The following is a 16,878-nucleotide window of genomic DNA, read 5'->3' as shown; positions in this document are numbered from 1 at the left end:
AAGGTCTGGTCGCCCCTTCCCAATGAACACGCCCCCTTAGGCCCTCGGAGAACAGGAACCTGTGGCCAGAATTCGGCCTCACCCCCTGCTGTCCTCCCTGAGCAAGGGGGTGGTGTGGCGGGGGCTGGAGTGACTGGGGCGCCCAATCTGAACCCTTAAATGTCGCCCCTTGAATGTGCGCTGGCTGGCCTGGCCTCACCCCCTCTGCGCACTCAGGTTCCACCCCCTCCCCCCAGCCGGGGGAGACGCCCCCAAGTGGCTTGTGCCCCAGGAAACTTCGACGGGAAGGTGGTCCCATGCTTCCCCCTTAGTGGGTGCAGGGCCCCAAGCTGCAGGGGTGGGGGGTGGAGGTCACCACCCCCCTGACAGCACCTTGCACCCCATCCGTTTGCTCACCCCAAATAGTGCCCCGGAGGAAAAACCACGTGCCCATCCCACAGGAGGGAGGGAGCAGGAATCCGATGGAATGTTGACGTTGAAATATTCAAGCGGACGCATAGATCCTTCGGGATATGGACTTTTCCTTCCAGAAACGCGTGTTTCCATGCCTACCAGACCCATGACATAAAGCGCGTGCTGGTGACCCGGCTGGGCTGTGCGGGATCAGAGGCAGATTAGGTAACCCTGCGCATCGGGCCTCCGGAAAAAATACCCCAAAGCCACCGTGTCCAAGGAAAACCCAGGTCCTGCGGAAGGAAACTCACCTGGCTGGGCGCAGCCTCCAGGAATAACTCTGTGTTTTATTTTATTTTATTTCCCCTTTTCCTTGGCTGGGGATTTGCAGGAAGAGTGGCCCAACAAGTCGTAGCTATTGGGGAAAGATCTAGAGCCTCAAACTAAAAAAAAAAAAAAAAAAAAGAGGAAAGAAAGAGAGAAGGAGAGAGAGAGAGAAAGAAAAGAGAAACCACAGGCCCATGCAAATCCGTTTCTGCCTTTTACAATTCCTTCCTTAGAGCGATACCCAGTTTACGGGTGTCTGGGGGCAGGTTAAACGGCACGCGGGCCTGGCCCAGGAGAAAATGCACTCTAAAAACACAGACACGGCATTTGGTTTGATCTGTTGCAAAAAAAAAAAATGTATTTGATTACTTGAGTAAAATTACAGTATCTCTGTTGTTAGTAAGTATTAAATGTTAAAGAAATCGGACCCCCCACCCCTTTCCTTTCAACTTTCCAAGAAAGTGCATGTAGCAGTCCAACAGTGTCCTTCCAGACCGAACACAACAGAACCCCCACGAGGCCTGCGCTCTCCGACCAAGAAGACGCCATTTGCTCGCGTAAGGAAACATATGTACATTTTAATGGAAGTGATATTTCTCACTGTATTCACAAGAGCATCCACATTTTTTCTCCGTCGAAGGCTGTTCAAGATGCTTTACGTAGCAGCATTGGGAAGTTCCAGCACACGTTTGCTAGGGTGAAGAGATACACCTACAAGGCAAAAATGTTACGTCTCAGTTTCCACTACCAAAACAACACTTGCATGTTCTCTAGAGAAGTCGGCGTGCTTCTTATTGTACAGAAACCTATGAACACCCAGGACGACTCAAGTAAAAAGCACAATACAAAGAGCAGTTCAGAACGGAAATGGTTAAATCTACAAAAGAAAAAAAAAAAAACAGGTTGAATTTTAGGATAAAAATTTTTTAAAAAAGGCAAAACAAACAAAAACCCCAAACCAAAAAAAAAAAAAAAAAAAAACCACAGAAAAAAACAAACCCCAAACCTTTCAAAGAACCACACTGTTCAGTCTGTACGTCTTAGTCCTTTACCTTAATTCTGTTTTCGGAAGATGAGACAATGCGTTTGCTGAGAAAATGTCCCAGCAGGATCAAAGTGTACATTTATATACAGACTTTATTAGAGACCTAATGCATCACGGGGGCATGGCACCCACACCGGATTCATATTAAACTGGATATAGAAAATAAGTTAATGCCAGATTAAGACCGCCTAGCAGGGCAACTTTGCAATTGCCATAAATGTTACAGCAAGTTTACAGCACTCTAGTCAATTAGTATTTAGTCCCAAATACAGAAGACCAAAGTTAACGCTTGCAATTCTGTCTGCAAAGCGAGGTTATATCGCTAATAAATAAGCTTTCTTAGAACTCTAGAAGTGGACCAAGGTACAAAAGAATGTCTTCATCATGGGGAAGTAGTTCCGAGACCCGGGGGGCCCGAGGAGAGGGGTGGGGGCGTGGGGCGAGGAGGCGGCTTGGGCGGGAAGGCTGGGGTCTCGGGCCGGCGTCGCTTTAACTGGTGACGATCTCTTTGCTGTCCTCCAGGAAGCGGGTGAGGCGGAAGCTGGCGGCGTTCTCGCTGCCGGCCATCTTCTCCAGGCCGGCCAGGGGCGCGCTGGGCTCCGCGTTCGGGAGCTTCTCGGGGTTGCCGGTCAGCCCGCTGATGGGCGAGCTGCTCCCGCTGCCCAGGCTGCCGGGCAGGGGCGCGATGCCGCCGTTCTGGATGACGGAGATCTCGTTGGCCTTCATGGCCAGCCCGTTGGAGAGCGCCGCCGCGTACTGGTTCCAGAAACTGGAAGGGTCGCCGCTGCCCGCCCTGGCCGCCAGGTCCTTCTGGAACATTTCGGGGAACTTGACGGGATTGCCCCCGAGGAATGTCATGGGGCCGTCCACGGAGAGCCGCCGGCCCCGCCGCGCGGGGGTGCTGTTCCACATGTGGGTGCCCATGTGTACCTGCACGGAGAGGGTGAGAGGAAAGGAAAAGGAGAGAGAGAAAGGAAGGGAGACGCTTAATGGCTGAATCTGTTGCAACTCCCATCCCAACAGCACTCGGCAAAGCAAGTGGCCGAAATGTCTGTTCTTATTACGCGCCAGACAGCGGACGAGGTAACGGGGACCGTCCGCTCCCGAGACTGGTAATAACCGTGCGCTCCCCGCAGCCCGGGCCGCCTCTCCTGCTCCCGGCAAACGTGCCGTCCTCACTCCGTTTTTATTGCCCCCGTTTAGCTTATAATGGCCTCTGGCGAGCCAGGCGGTCACAGAGAGTGCCGATCAGGGTTAGAATTGTTATGTCCACTCTCATCGCCACGGTAAGGATTGTATCTGACACCCCTTACTCTGGGAAGAAACGGCCTTTTCAGCTGGGAAGAGAGTACCCCTCGCTGACGGCCCGTCGGAGGGCCCCGTGCACGGAGAGAAAACGCCAGAAAGCCATTATTCCTCTCGCATTACTGGCAGCGCTCTCCGGGGACATCCTCTGTCAACAGGAAAATGGACAGGGAGCCGCTCAACTGCTGCTCTAGAATGGAAGCACATTTGCTCGCTTTCCAACACGTATCAGAAGGCCGTGTTGCCTCACCGACTGTCATAATGCCCGTGAGCGGAGGGCTGACGCTGCCGTGCTGGGAAAAAGAAACCGTGCCGGCCGCGTGGTTACGAACAGGAGGTGCACGGGCCGCGGAGAGCTGCCATTATTAAGCGATCAGGGCAGCCCACAGGCCCCGTGGAGGCCTTAATCAATACCCCATGGCAACCGGGCTGTCGTCCCCGGTAGGTGAAGCCGTTCATTTGGTGACTTAACGAGACAAGGGAGCCGGGCCGCCGTTCCGCCCAGGTACCCAATGATTCGATGCACGCGACCCTCCGCCAGCTGCAGCCCGGCCTGGTCCCTGCCACGAGCCCCACCCACACAGCCACCGCTTCCCCGCGAGCTGCCACACGTGTGCCGTGGGCTGCCCGGAGGGCGGGCTCTGTGCCCCCAGGGGCCTGGGCTGCTGAACCGGGGAGCAAGCGTTACAGACATCGACAGGCCACCTGAGAGAGGGCCGAGGGGTGGCCTGGAAGGTGCGGGGGGAGGTGCCGGCGGGCGGAGGTACCTTCAGATTGCCTTTAGTCGTGAACGCTCTTCCGCAAATCGTACACGCGAAGGGCTTCTCGCCGGTGTGAGTCCGCTCGTGGATCTGCAGGGCGCTGGACGAGGAGAAGGTCTTGCCGCACGTGTTGCAGTAGTGCTGCTTGGGCGTCCTCCGGGGCAGGGCCGGCAGCAGCACCGGGGACGTGGCGGAGGGCCCGGGGGGAACGTGGCCGGCGGGGGGGTCCTTACTGTCCTGAGGAGGGACGTGCACGAAGCCGTTGACCTCGGTTTTGATGAGCGAGGACAAGGGGTTGGCGGGGGGCATCCCCGCCGGGTTCTGACCGGGGCCGAGGCCGGCGCTGGGCTCGAAGAGCTGGGAGGGGAGGTCGCGCATCTGGTGGGTCAGCATGTGCTGCTTCAGGTTGCCCTTGGTGGAGAAGCCGCGGCTGCAGACTGTGCAAATGAAGGGTCTCTCTTTGGTGTGACTCCGGTAGTGAATGTCCAAGGCACTCTGACAAGCGAACGTTTTGCCACAAATGTCGCAAGCCGTGTTCTTAAACTTCCCCCGGTCCCGGAGCGGGAACAGGAGCCCCAGGGAATCTTCCTTGATGATCTTCTCCGCGTGGCTCGAGGTCAGGTCCAGAGCCCCGCCGTTCACGGGGGTGGGAGACAGGCCGTTGGCGAACTCGCCGGGGCCCGCTCTCGGCGGCTTCTCCTCGGCGCCGGGCGACTTGCGGAAGTCCGGGGCGCCGCTGGCGGGGGACAGGGCCTGCATGGAGGAGGTGGACTCGGAGATGGCCGGGCTGCCCGCGCTCTGGCTCTCCACGTCGCCCCCCAAGGAGGACGAGTCGTTGGTCAGGACGTCGCCCTCGACCGACCCGTTCTCCACGGCCTTCAGGCTGGCCTGCAGCTGCTCGGCCAGGCCGGCGTTGATCATCTTCATCTGGTTCTCCAGGGCGGCGATGCTGGACACCTCCAGGGGCAGCGGCGAGGACGACAGGCTGTCCTGGGAGGCGTCCGCCGACCTGGGCGTGTCGGGGATGCTGCCCTCGGGACAGTCGTCCATGTTTTCGTCGGAGAAGTTGTCCACGTCGTCGAAGTTCTTCTCGTCGAAGGAGCCGGTGTCGGAGCCCATGGACTCGGCGTAGCCGTCGGGCAGCGGCGTGTTGGGGATCTGGCCGCCCATGTGCATGCGGATGTGCTGCTGCAGGACCACGGCGTTGGTGAACTTCTTCTGGCAGATGGGGCAGGAGTGCTGCACGCGCAGCGGGGGCACGGCGCGGTGCACGCTGTAGTGGGTCTTGAGGTTGCCCTTGGTGGTGAAGGCGCGCCCGCACACCTTGCACTTGAAGGGCCGCTCCCCGGTGTGCGTGCGGTAGTGCATCTTGAGGGCGCTCTGGCAGCTCAGCACCCGGTGGCAGATGACGCACTCGTTGGGGTCCGCGGCCTTCCTGTCGATGTTCTCCACCAGCTGCTGCAGCTTGGACGTCTCGGAGGCCGGCGTGGAGTCCAAGAGGCCCCCGAAAGGAAACTTGGCCTTGAACTGCTCGGACATGAGCGGCAGCAGAGGGTTGGCGAACGCGGTGGCGCCGGGCGGGCCGCTGTCCGCCGTCGGGGAGCTCAGGGCGCCGCTGCCCGCCGCTGGGGCGGAGCCGGCGGCCACGCCGCTCTCTTCGCTCTTGCCGCCGGAGGGCGGCCCCGTGGACCCCTCGGCTTCCTCCGGGAGCCCACCTGGGTTTCTTGGGGCGGGCTCGGGGGCCCCAGAGTCGCTCTTGACAGAGCCCGGGGGGCTGGCGGAGGAGCGGCTGATGGGAATGGGGGCCGGCTCCTCGGTCTTGATGAAGGGGGTGAGGCTGGGGAGGGTGGGGGGCAGCGGCAGGCCCACCGACGTCGTGAGGGTGGGCAGGACGGGCTTGGTGTCCAGCCAGCTGGTGACGGGCTTTTCGGGGGGGATGGACATGCCGTAGGGGATGCCGGTGCTGGTGGGGATGTTGTCCAGGTGCTCGGGCACGGGGTAGGGGTTCATCTGGATGTGGGGGTACTTCTCCTTGTGGCGCTGGAAGTGGACCTTGAGGTTGCCCTTGGTGGAGAACCTGTTCCCGCAGATGTTGCACTTGAAGGGCCGCTCGCCCGTGTGGGAGCGCAGGTGGATCTGCAAGGCACTGTCGCTGCCGAAGACCTTGGCGCAGAACCTGCACTTGTGTTTGAAGAACGCCTCGTCCGAAGCGCTCTTGGCCTCGAAGGCCGCGACGCCGGGCGGCTTGCTCTTCCTTTGCTGGGCCAAGGCCGACAGGGGGTTCAGGTCCTCGGCGGTCGTGCCCACGCTGGGCAGAGGGCTGGGGAACACGGCGCTGGCGGGGGCCGGCTGAGGTAGAAGTGGATTGGACACGGGGCTTAACAAGCTGCTTATCGCGAAAGCTGGTGAGGAGGCCGCCGAGACCACCGCGGGGCTGCCGGCGTGGGAGGCGCCGGCGCCCGGGGCCGCCCTCTCCGAGGACGGGGTGGTCGCCGCCGTGGCCAAGATGCTCACGTGGGGAGAAGCGCCGCCGTGGGGTGGGACGATGGTGTGGCCAGGGCCGCTCTGAGGTAGCTGGGCCGGGGGTAACTGCTTCAGGCCGCCGATGCTGGCCGACTGGCTGGCCAGGCTCTGCGCTAACCCGGCGGCAGCTGCCAGCTGCTGGGACAGATGGGAGCTCAGCGTGGACAAGGGGTTGGCAGATGTTCGCAAAGGACCTTGGGAGGGACTCGACGTCGGCAGGTCTGCGTTCTGCGAGGCCAGCAGCAGGATCTGGTGGCGGATCTGCTCGATCAGCTGCAGCTGGTGGATCTGCTGCTGCTGCAGCGCCAGGAGCTGCTCCATGAGCGCGGGCACGGCCGGCTTGCCCCCCGCCGCCCCCCCCGCCCCGCGCCTCCTGCGAGAACTGGGCCACGGCCACCTTGGTGCTCTGCAGGTTCTCGATGATGACGTTGCTGTTGATCACGGAGAAGCTGCCCAGCGCCGCCAGGTCCCCGGGTTGAGGTAGAGAGGTTGTGATCGCTGAGGTACCCGCGGAGGAGCCGCCGGAGCCGCCGGGGGTGGCGCCGGCGTGGCTGCCGCTGGGAGGGCCACCGCCGCCGCCCTTGTCGGCCCCCGGGGCCTCCACCTCCATGGACCCGTCCCCGTCCCCGTCCGGCCCGCGGGGTTCCGGGAGCTCGCCACCGTCCCCTCGATCTGTTTTGCTAGGCGTGTCATTCACGTGTTCCCCGGGGTTCTCGGGAGGGGGGCTGGGGGGGAAGGTGCCGGGCGGGGAGGCGGGGCTCTCGCTGACGATCAGCACGAGCTGGTTCTTGGTGCAGTTCTTCTTGTGGAGCAGCAGGTCCGACAGCTCGAAGAACTCGGCGCAGCACCGGCCGCACACGTGGGCGTCCTTGCTCTTGGTGCGATGATGGGGCTGTCCCTTCTCTGCGTGTCCTGCCAACACCAAAAGGAGCAGGGTTAGGAAGGAAGCCGGGGCACCGTCCCCTGGGACCTCAAACCCGAGACAGAGGTGGCCGGTCCATCGCGGGGCTCCCTGCGGAGCTCGAAACCGTGGCCCCTGCAAACACCAGCCACCGGGACCTCAGGACGTCCGCACGGCGTTGTACGGACGATAGCGGCGTCCCTAGCCACCTGGCACCTCCGGGAGCCACGGCCTTCAGACAATCCATCAAAACAGAAGCTACGACGGCCCGAAGACAGGGCGCCTGCCGCCATCCCGCAGCGCAGCATCGATCGCCAATACCTCACACGCCGGACCGTCCACTCACCCGGAGAGGGCCCCGCGGCCGCTCGGAGGACCTACTAGGCCCCGGCGCTCCTGTCAACCTCATTCCTTTTCACCCGATGCCAACATACCTGTGACAGGCGGTTCTGTCACTAAACTCATCTGTAGCCGTTCGGGTTCCGGTCAGCGGTTGACAAGGAGACAAGAAATGCATAGCACCCACCCGCCGACGCACAACCTGGGACTCACCTGCCCGCCCCACCCAGAGCCCCAGCTCAGCCAGATCCGTGACAAACACTCTGTGGTCGTGCCCGCAACAAATCCTCCACACAACCGGGTGGAAAAGAGAAAGCAACACACACGCACACACACACACACACACACACACACACACGCGCACACACACACGCGCGCGCGCGCACGCAACGAAGAGAAGCACAAGGATCAGAACCCGCGACAAGTCCCGCCTGGCATCTGTGTATCACCCGTGGCACATTCAGCTTTAGAATTAAAGCAAGGACTATCCATCATGAGGCTCCACGTGTGGCCACACTGCGCCTCTAAACATTTCACCCAAAGGGCTCTTTCTGTCTCCAAAGCTGGTGGAGATTTACATTTCTGATTAAACATCAACTTCAAGAAAGATGTGCTGGAAGGGGGACCGGGGAGAAACAATTCCTGGTTTTAAGAGTTTGGAGACCTTTGCCTCTCCTGGTCTAAATGCCTTGGGGGGGAAAACACACACACACACACACACACACACACACACACACACACACACACACACACAGAGAAACAGTTTGTGCTTCCCTGTTACCAATTGTTGAACAGATTGTCTGGACTTTTCAGTATCAAAAAAATCCCCTTTATTTCATGTGCCTCCACCGGTTGCTCAGATTTCTTCTCACTCGGATCCATTTGTAAATTCAACATCAAACTCTCCAACGGGAAGCGCCTGTCCTATTCACAGGCCGCCGGCATCCCATTGTCTCCCATCACGGGAACACCACCTTCTGCTGTACAAATGGTGTGTGGCCATCTCCGGGGGCCGGGGAAACTGTTTAATTCAAGGATTACCTCCCTGCATGCTTTTCTGCCGAACGGAGTCAGATAATAGTCAGTTTCCATGACTTCCAAATTGAATCCCCCAGAAAACTTGCAGAGAGGGAGGGAGGGGGAGGGAGGGAAGGAGGGAGAGAGAGAGAGAGAGAGAGAGAGAGAGAGAGAGAGAGAGAGAGAGAGGCTAATTGTGAATCTGAATAAACGCAAAACCAAAATGCTTTTTCAGTAAACTCAGAGTCAACTCCAAAGAGCCAGCCGTTTGCCTTTTTTTGTAGTGAACATACAAAAAAAAAAAAAAAAAAAAAAAAGGCTCGAGCGGTTTGGCATTCCAGAAAACATAATTAATACCTAAATACTAAACTTCTGAAAATGCCTCGAGTCTATTGGCCTTCAGTGATGCGGAGTTGGTCAGAAGCCCTGCTCCAGGAAACCAAATGTGTGCGCACTTTATTCCCGGAGAGTGTTATTTGAGGAGCTAAGTTACACTTAACACGCTGGCTTCCCTAATTCCCATCTTTTAATCTCCACGAGGGTAGGGTGCAAAATGCATTAACAATACCCAGCACATCTTAGTGGTGGCAGCGAACACCAATAATGACTCTGTTTTAATTTAATGTCTAATCATCCTAATTGGCCACGGATTCCTGTGCACATTCGAGGTGCCGTTTTAAGCAGTTTCTGCCTCTCTCTCGCTCTCTCTCCATCCCTGCCTTAAAATAATGTAAACAAAATATTAAACGAATTTTGCTCAAGTTATGTTGCTTAACTTGGGACAAAAATAATGTGACAAAAAAATTCTTAGTATTTTGACAACCAGTTTTAAATGACTCATCCATTTCGGATGCTTATTTTAAACGAGGAAATGCAGTTCCTAATATATTCAACAGAAATGTTATTTCCTTCTCTTTGCACATTTCCATATGTAATGGTTATGTTTCCATCTACTTTTACAGCCAATTATGAAGGAACAAAAGCTATTCTGTTTGTTCACACATTTTCAACAAAATGCATTAAAACTATTATGTCAGCATGTTCTATTAAGCTCTGCATTCAGTGGAAAATACTTTTCAACCAGCTCACATTTATCAAAACATAAAGCCACTTTAAAACACAGTTTTGCTTGGTCAGCTGGGCTTAGACAAATAATGACAGATTCAGAACTAAATAACTAGCAAGGGAAATCAGAAAACTGACTCCATCAATTGTACACATTACAATGTCGTCGCTTCAAATATTTAGCACATCTGTGCTCACGATTAAAGGGCATTTTAATTCTTTGTAACTTGCAAACATCTGATATTCTCATAATATCGAGAGAAAATAAAAAGAAGGTTACTTTACAGGACTTTAGCCGGTCATTACTTCCTTTCCTGGGCTCGAGTTCTACATTTGTGCTGCTGTGAGATTTACTTGAGAATGTTCAAGTTTTTCAACCTGAACAGTTTTATATTTAAGATGGTGCTAAACGGGACGGGAGATGGGAGATGCTGAAAATAAATGCCGCTGGCGGTTAAGAAAGAGGCTGTGTTAAAGAGCTGCTCAGACTTCAGCTTGGGTTTTCGCAACATTTTAATAATCTGACATTTGATCTCCCTTGGAGAGGCAACTAATTTAATTTCCTGATGTTTATGAACACCGAAAAAAATTTTTTTTCTGGTATCTATTTTGATTTATTTCAAAAGCAGGTGTCGCTACACTGTAATAGTTCTTAACTTTAAATCCATCTGCATTCTGAACACAATTCCAATAAAACACGAGGACTAGTTTGAATCTTGAACTACTAAAGGGAATAGTTTAAGTCGAAATAAGATACACACACACACACACACACACACATACACACACACACAAACTAACATGCTCTAATTCATTTTTCCAACTGTCTGCTACCTCGTATCTCTGAATAATCTGTTACAGAATTGCAACTGGTGACCCCATTAGAGTAAATACAGTTGCCTTGTTCCCCGTGCTGTGGTGAAAATGACATGCCAGCCCCTTTGCTATGGATTTTGCATGCAAATTAATCTAATTTTGTAATCCTGGTCAGACAGGAAGATTCAAGAAGGAGTGGTGTTTTTTTTTTTTTTAAGTATGGACACACAAAAAAATATCTGGAATTTTCTGGTGTGTTTTTTTTTTTTGGAGGAGGGGGGCGGGGGTGAGGGGAGAGAAGGAAGGGTGAACTTATAGCTCCATCCAATGTATACTAAAATCCCACATGTTTTTTCTTGTTATACTACTTAGGTACTTGCTGCCCAATTCAAATGTGCCAGTTTTTCCTCATCTGAACCAAACACTGCAGCATAGGAGGCAGAAAATTGAAGTGTTCCAGGATATCTGTCTACCGAGAAAACAAAAATAAAACTATGCCCCACACAGAAAGGGCTAGCCAGCCAGGGTAAAAAAAAAAAAACCAAAAACCCAAACCAAACAACACAGCATTCGGCCACGCTCGGTTTTCTTCTCCGAGCCCCTCAGAAAGCGCCCCCCCCCCCGCCCGCCTCCCCCCGCCCGCCTGGTCATTCTAACAGGCTCTTCCGTTTGCGTGGGCCAGTCGCAAACATTTTTGATGGATTGGTCTTTTTTTTTTAATGGTTGGCACAGACCTGGGAAAAGCCTGAACCTAAATGTCCAGCTTAAAATTCCCAAGAAACGGTGAACACGGCCCCAGAGGCTGTGTGCATTTTCCGTCCGCCCTCAGTGTCCGCTCGGAAAGAGACCGCAGGACACGTTTCCCGGCACCTTCCAAGTTTCCTGGGTGTTCTGCCCGGGACCAGGGCCGTCTCGCGCGAAAGAATACAAGTGAAGTCTTTGCGGGGGGGAAGCAACAGGACGCGCCTTTTAAAAACTGGGATCCGAGCCCACGCAAGGCACGCGAGGAGTGGGAAGGGGGAGAACGCCGTCCCCTCGGCGGAATCAAACTGAACACTAGATGGGGTTCCAGTTGCGAGGGTTTGTTCAGAAACTTCTTTGTGGCTTCGCTCTTCCAGTGACGCGTAAAAGAGAGACTCCTTAAGGCGAGATCTAAACTTTGGCTACATAAACATTGGCAGAGGCTCCAGAAACTAAATCCCTGTTGTTTGAGGGTAAAACCGAGCGATGGGAATGACCTGTCAATCTTCCCCTCTGGGGGTCTGGCATCCGAGGGCGGCGGGGGAATAAGGTTAGGAAAAGAAGCCAAGCTGATAAGGTGAAACTAAAATAAACGACCCACTTCCTGCTAAGTGACCAGCAAGGCTCAATTTGGGGGTCACTGGGAAGATACCAGAGGACATATTATGACCTGGACCTTGTCACCTCTGCATGGGAGGGGGCTGGCAAAGGTTAAAACAGCCCCCACACGTCTAGGTTTTCTCAAGCCTGGCCCACAAACGTGATGGCTCTGCTGTGGGGGAGGGGTGGTGGAGTTTTAGGGTAATTGAAGGCCTCCTTGGCTAACCTGCTCAATTGCTTCAGTTTGGGCACTCGCAGACTATGTGGGGAGACACGGCTAGCTAGGGAGCTGCTGCAGGCAATGTCTTAGAAAAACCGAATTAGGAATTGAGCTTGGCTTCTAACAATTTCAAAAAACTGAGGGGGTGACTCATCCACCAATTTCTTCCCCAGGTTCCCAGGAAGGTTTCCACATTAGAAAACAAAAACAAGAAAAAACAAAAACCACAGGTAGGAGTCTGCCTTCGAAAGGACGGTTGGTAGAGACATGGAAAGAAATGGAATGAAGTCCCCCAAGCGTGACCCATCCACTGGCCTAGAAACGACAGGAGGAACTGGATGTAAAATAAACCCCCAAACGTTCAGCATCACAAAATTCACCGTCACACACACCGTCTCCCAGGCCTCTGCTGGTGCGTTCATCTTTAACATTTTAGGGAGTCTGTGCTGCCCCCCAGAAGCCGCTAACAGTTTGCATTTCCTCATCCAGAATCTCCCCTTATGCCACCAACTTAAACACAGGCCCGATTAGCCATAAATTCTTTTGCAACTGCCTTATCTTGCAGGTGTTGTTTTTTTTTTGTTTGTTTGTTTGTTTTGTTTTTAAACCACACCAATTCATTATAGCTCTCTCTAACCTTTTGGGCCCAGAAATCAATGTGCAGCCATTGAGCTGCTCACGATGAGGAAATTACTTTGGTAAATAATAGAATTTCATTATTAATATAAATAGGAGGATTTTTATGCTACTTTACATGACAGTCAATGTTTTATCTGCAGTTCATGATGGTTTTTATCTTTCTTCCAATGGTATGTCTTCCTTGGGAAAAACAAAACAAGACACAAAAAAAAGAACTTCTAAGCACCAAAATTCTTTCTTACTAAATGAATGGAGTATGAATGGGCCGTCCATGTAGTTACAGGAATCTTAAAACCACCACCCAAGGAAGAAAAACCTACCACACACACACACACACACACACACACACACACGAAATCGACATTTCTGGTAAAAAACCCACATAGAAGAAAATCATTAGATTCCAATACTCCCTTTCCTCAGAATTACTTATCTCGGTAAATACTTTCTGCAATGCAGTCATCTTCCTGCAAGCAGCTCAAGACTTGTTGAATATCACCCACGAGACAAATCCTATTTGCCATCATCTTGGTTTCAGAAGAGACAGAAAAACGCCCAGGTCTCTCTGAGGGGGTTCCTGGTCCCTCCGCCTCACGGAAATAGAATTAAAAGGTGAACACTGTAAGAGTGACCAAAATAATCTTGTTTTCTTGAACTTGTTCCAATGAAGTTATTCCTGTGGCTGTCCAGCATGGCTCGGGGTTTCTTTGTATGCGCGCACACGCGCGCACACACACACACAGACATGCAAACACATACATGCATGGCACACAGTACCGGCCCCGGCTGCCCACAGCCTGGGGAGTCGCTTGGCTACTGGAAGTGGGGTCCACACACTTTTGTAGGTCCCACTCTAGGCAGAAGCCCTAAAAAGTGGAAGGACCAGCGCGGGACCCGAGCATGGGCTAGGTTTAAAGGTGGGATGGACCTTCCATATTTCATGTGGCATCCTGGGAGACCATTTCAAGATAGAAGAAAAAGGAACCACGTTATTCTTTTATTAACAAAAAACACACAAAAAAACCCAACTAGAGCCCTTACATAGAAAACCCCCAAACTAACAAGTGCTTGAAGGGTGTGTGTGTGTGTGTGTGTGTGTGTGTGTGTGTGTGTCTGTGTGGGTGTGGGATCGAGATGGCTACTCCTCTGCGGGCCCGGCGGTGGCTTTTCGAAGGTAACTTTGAGATGTGTCACAAACTCTTGGCTCCGTGTCCCTCGCCCGGGGCCCCAAAGCAGCGGCCGCGGCCTGTGCAGGGCCCTCCTGTGCGGCAGACCCGGAGGAGGATTAGCTGTGTACTAATATTATTACAACACACTAAATCCTGTAACCCTCTTACAGGCTCTACCCTGTGGGCAGCTTCTCCCCAACTTATTGTTCAGCCATGTGAAAACAGCCACCACCTAAACCCATTTACTGCCCCGGAGAAGGGGGGGGGGGTGAGAAAGGGCCCCGCGTTTACAGCTTCTTGGGACAATGAAGCGCAGCTTTGGGGGATAAAAAGAGAAAAGAAAAAAAAAAAAAAAGAAAAAAGAAAGAAAAGGAAGAAAAAAGAAAGAAAAAAGAAAAGGAAACTTGACTCAGTGACTTAATGAACTTACCTCTAAGCTCAAATAAACTAAAAAAAGTCCTAATAAATAATAATGGGAAGAGGCAGCGGACCCCTTTCAGCCCGGGCTTTATGGGCAGCCTCGCTATTAAACATTCGGGATTCCGAAAGGCGAAAGGCACCAGCCACCAGGCTGGCCCCGTCCTCCCCGAACCCCGAACCCGAGTGTCATTTCTTTCTCTTTTTTGTGTGGAAAATGGAGAAAACCTACACAGATTTACCAAAAAAGACCAAAAACTCTCCCTGCTCCTCCGGGTTGGCGGGGTGTTGTCAGAGGCACCGGTGGGCCGGCGGCGCGGAGAGACGGTCCCCCCACAAACTTCAGGGAAGAGTGGGGGCGAGGACAGAGAAACCAGCTGAGAAAACCCGGAAAAAGATTCGCCACAGCAGCTGCGGCCTGGGGTCACTTCACCTCCACTGACCTCCCAGACCCGGCTTCCCCGGGTCTGGAAAGCGGGGTTCGGGGACTCTTCTCGGGGGGACTGAGAAACCCCAGAGACTTTGGGTAAGGTTTGCCGCTGGAGGAAGGACTGGGGTCGGGGGACAAATATATAGGAAATCATTTTCTTGATCGGCCTCAGTGCTCCCCGGTTTCTCACAGGACCAGGGGTGCTGTGTCCCGACTGCTAGGTGGGGTGCAGGGAGCGGGAGTCCCCCGGCCTCCCGGCGCGGGTCCCTGCGCCCCAACCTCTCAGGGGAAGCAGGCCTCTGGGGACGGACCCGGAGCCTGGGGCCCGGGCGGCCCAGAGTGTAGGGGACAGAGGTGCGATCGCAGGGCAGCTTCGGAAGCCCGTGGGGATCCAGCTCCCGCCTGCACACCCCAAAATGCCGCCCGGACGTGAGCATCCCGCCAGACACCCGGTTCCTCCCGGAGGCGGCCCCTCGCCCGCCCCCAGCGCGCCCGGAGCTGAGCCGGCGCCGCTCCATCGCCTCGGGCGCGCGGCCTGGGAGCTGGGAGGCCCCGAAAGCGAAACACCTCCAGGGACCAGAAGCGCCTCGAGGTGTCCTCCGTCCGTCCCCCAAGTGGCCTGCCCGATCGCTCCCCCTCGGCTTCGGCTCCCGGACACAAACTTTGTCCCGGACTCGTCCTTCCCTGCGGGACCCGCGGCGGCCGCCTCCATGGGGGAAGGCGAATGCGGCGGTTTCAGGGGCCTCTCCTCGGGCTACAGGAGACCTCGGACTCCGGGAGGACGGGGACCAGGGTCCTCGGGGGGCGCACGCCGAATGGAAAGCTCTCTTGGGGTGGGGGTGCATGTGTTGGGAGGAAAATGCGGGAATCCACTCGGGCAGCCGGACCCTGTCCTCGGGCCGCCCGCACTATCCCGGGAGCGACCGGCAGCTGAGCGCCTCTTCACCCCGCCGCGACCCCAGCGAGTCCGGCGCGGGCGCCCCGACACAGGACCCCATCTTCTAGCAGCTCCGAACCCCCAAAGGCACCCCGGGAGGCGGCGCAGGCCCAGGTGAAGTGTGAGGGGTGGCGCGGGAGCTCCCAGCTCGGAGTTCGGCGCGGAGCGCGGAGTCAACTTTCTTCCCGCCGGCAGCAGGGCCCGGCGCGGAGGCCTGGCCGGGGCCCCCGGGCGCCGCGCGGGGAGCGCAGGAGCCCCGCACGGCCGGCGCGGAGGGCCTCTGGCCGCCCTCGCGTCCCGCCGGACCCCGGCCGCCGACAGGCGGGTCCCGGGCTCCGCTCCCCGGAAAAGCCGGGACGGAGGAGCCAGGCCGGCGCGCCCTCTCTCCTCCCCCGCGCGGACCCAGCAACTCCGGAAAGATCCCGCCGGGAGCGGTGTTTGCCTTCCCCGGGGCGGCGGGAAGCCCGCCGAAGGCAAATGGAAAATGGAAAAGAAAAAAGAAAACGCGCCGAGTCGCCCGGGAGAGCGGGGCCGCGGCGGCGGCGGCGGCGATGGGTGCGGGGCCCCGCCGCGTGTGCGTGGGCCCGGGTGTGCGTGAGTGTGAGTGCGTGTGTGTGCGCGTGTGTCCACGGCGCGGGCCGGAGCACTCACCATCTCGCCGGGGGAGCGAGGCCACTTCGGGGTCGGATTGGAAATGTTGAGGCTTCGCTTGCTTCCTCCGCGACATGCTGGCTCAAACATCAGCTGGGGCAGAATAAAAAATTACTAAAAAAAAATCTTCTCAAAATTACGGAAATCGAGCGGCGGCGGCGGCGGCGGCTCCCCCCGCCCGCCGGCCCGCCCGCCCCCTCCCCGGCTCCCCGGCCGCGGGCGCAGCGCGCATGTGTCCTGCTATAATTATGATTATCAATAATGCATTGCGATTAATCATAGAGGGGCTCTTTGAAAGGCGATTGGCACCAGGCCAGCGCTATTCAAACCCGCTCGCCTTAATCAATTAGTTCGTGATTTGCTGCAGACCCCTGTCTCTCCGCGCGCTGGCCCAATAAGCCGGCCGCGGGGCGGCTCTGCGCGCCGCGCCGCCGACACTCGGTTAACCCTCTTCGCGGCCGCCGGGGACTCCGCGGCCCGGCCGCCGGGGGCCGGCCTCCTCGCCTCGCCTCTGCGCCCTGGGCGCCCGGGCCCGCGGCCCCCTCCCTCCACCGCCACTCCCCGCCCCCCCCCCCCATCCCA

At 55.9% G+C, this 16,878-nt stretch overlaps 1 protein-coding gene across 1 annotated transcript; it reads right to left on the bottom strand.

Annotated features, from left to right (window-relative positions):
• Positions 1 to 2,222: 2,222 nt before the first annotated feature.
• On the bottom strand, positions 2,223 to 16,372 carry SALL1 (spalt like transcription factor 1). Its single transcript, XM_028126987.2, is given in 4 exon segments — positions 2,223 to 2,695; positions 3,838 to 6,717; positions 6,719 to 7,266; positions 16,297 to 16,372. Coding segments are annotated over 4 exon segments (3,945 nt in total). The 3' UTR covers positions 2,223 to 2,254.
• Positions 16,373 to 16,878: the final 506 nt, after the last annotated feature.

Source organism: Eptesicus fuscus, chromosome 21, assembly GCF_027574615.1.
Source record: "Eptesicus fuscus isolate TK198812 chromosome 21, DD_ASM_mEF_20220401, whole genome shotgun sequence".
Lineage (NCBI taxonomy): Eukaryota > Metazoa > Chordata > Mammalia > Chiroptera > Vespertilionidae > Eptesicus > Eptesicus fuscus.
The sequence above is the reverse complement of the archived record's forward strand: the minus strand, read 5'-3'. Positions and strand labels throughout refer to the sequence as shown.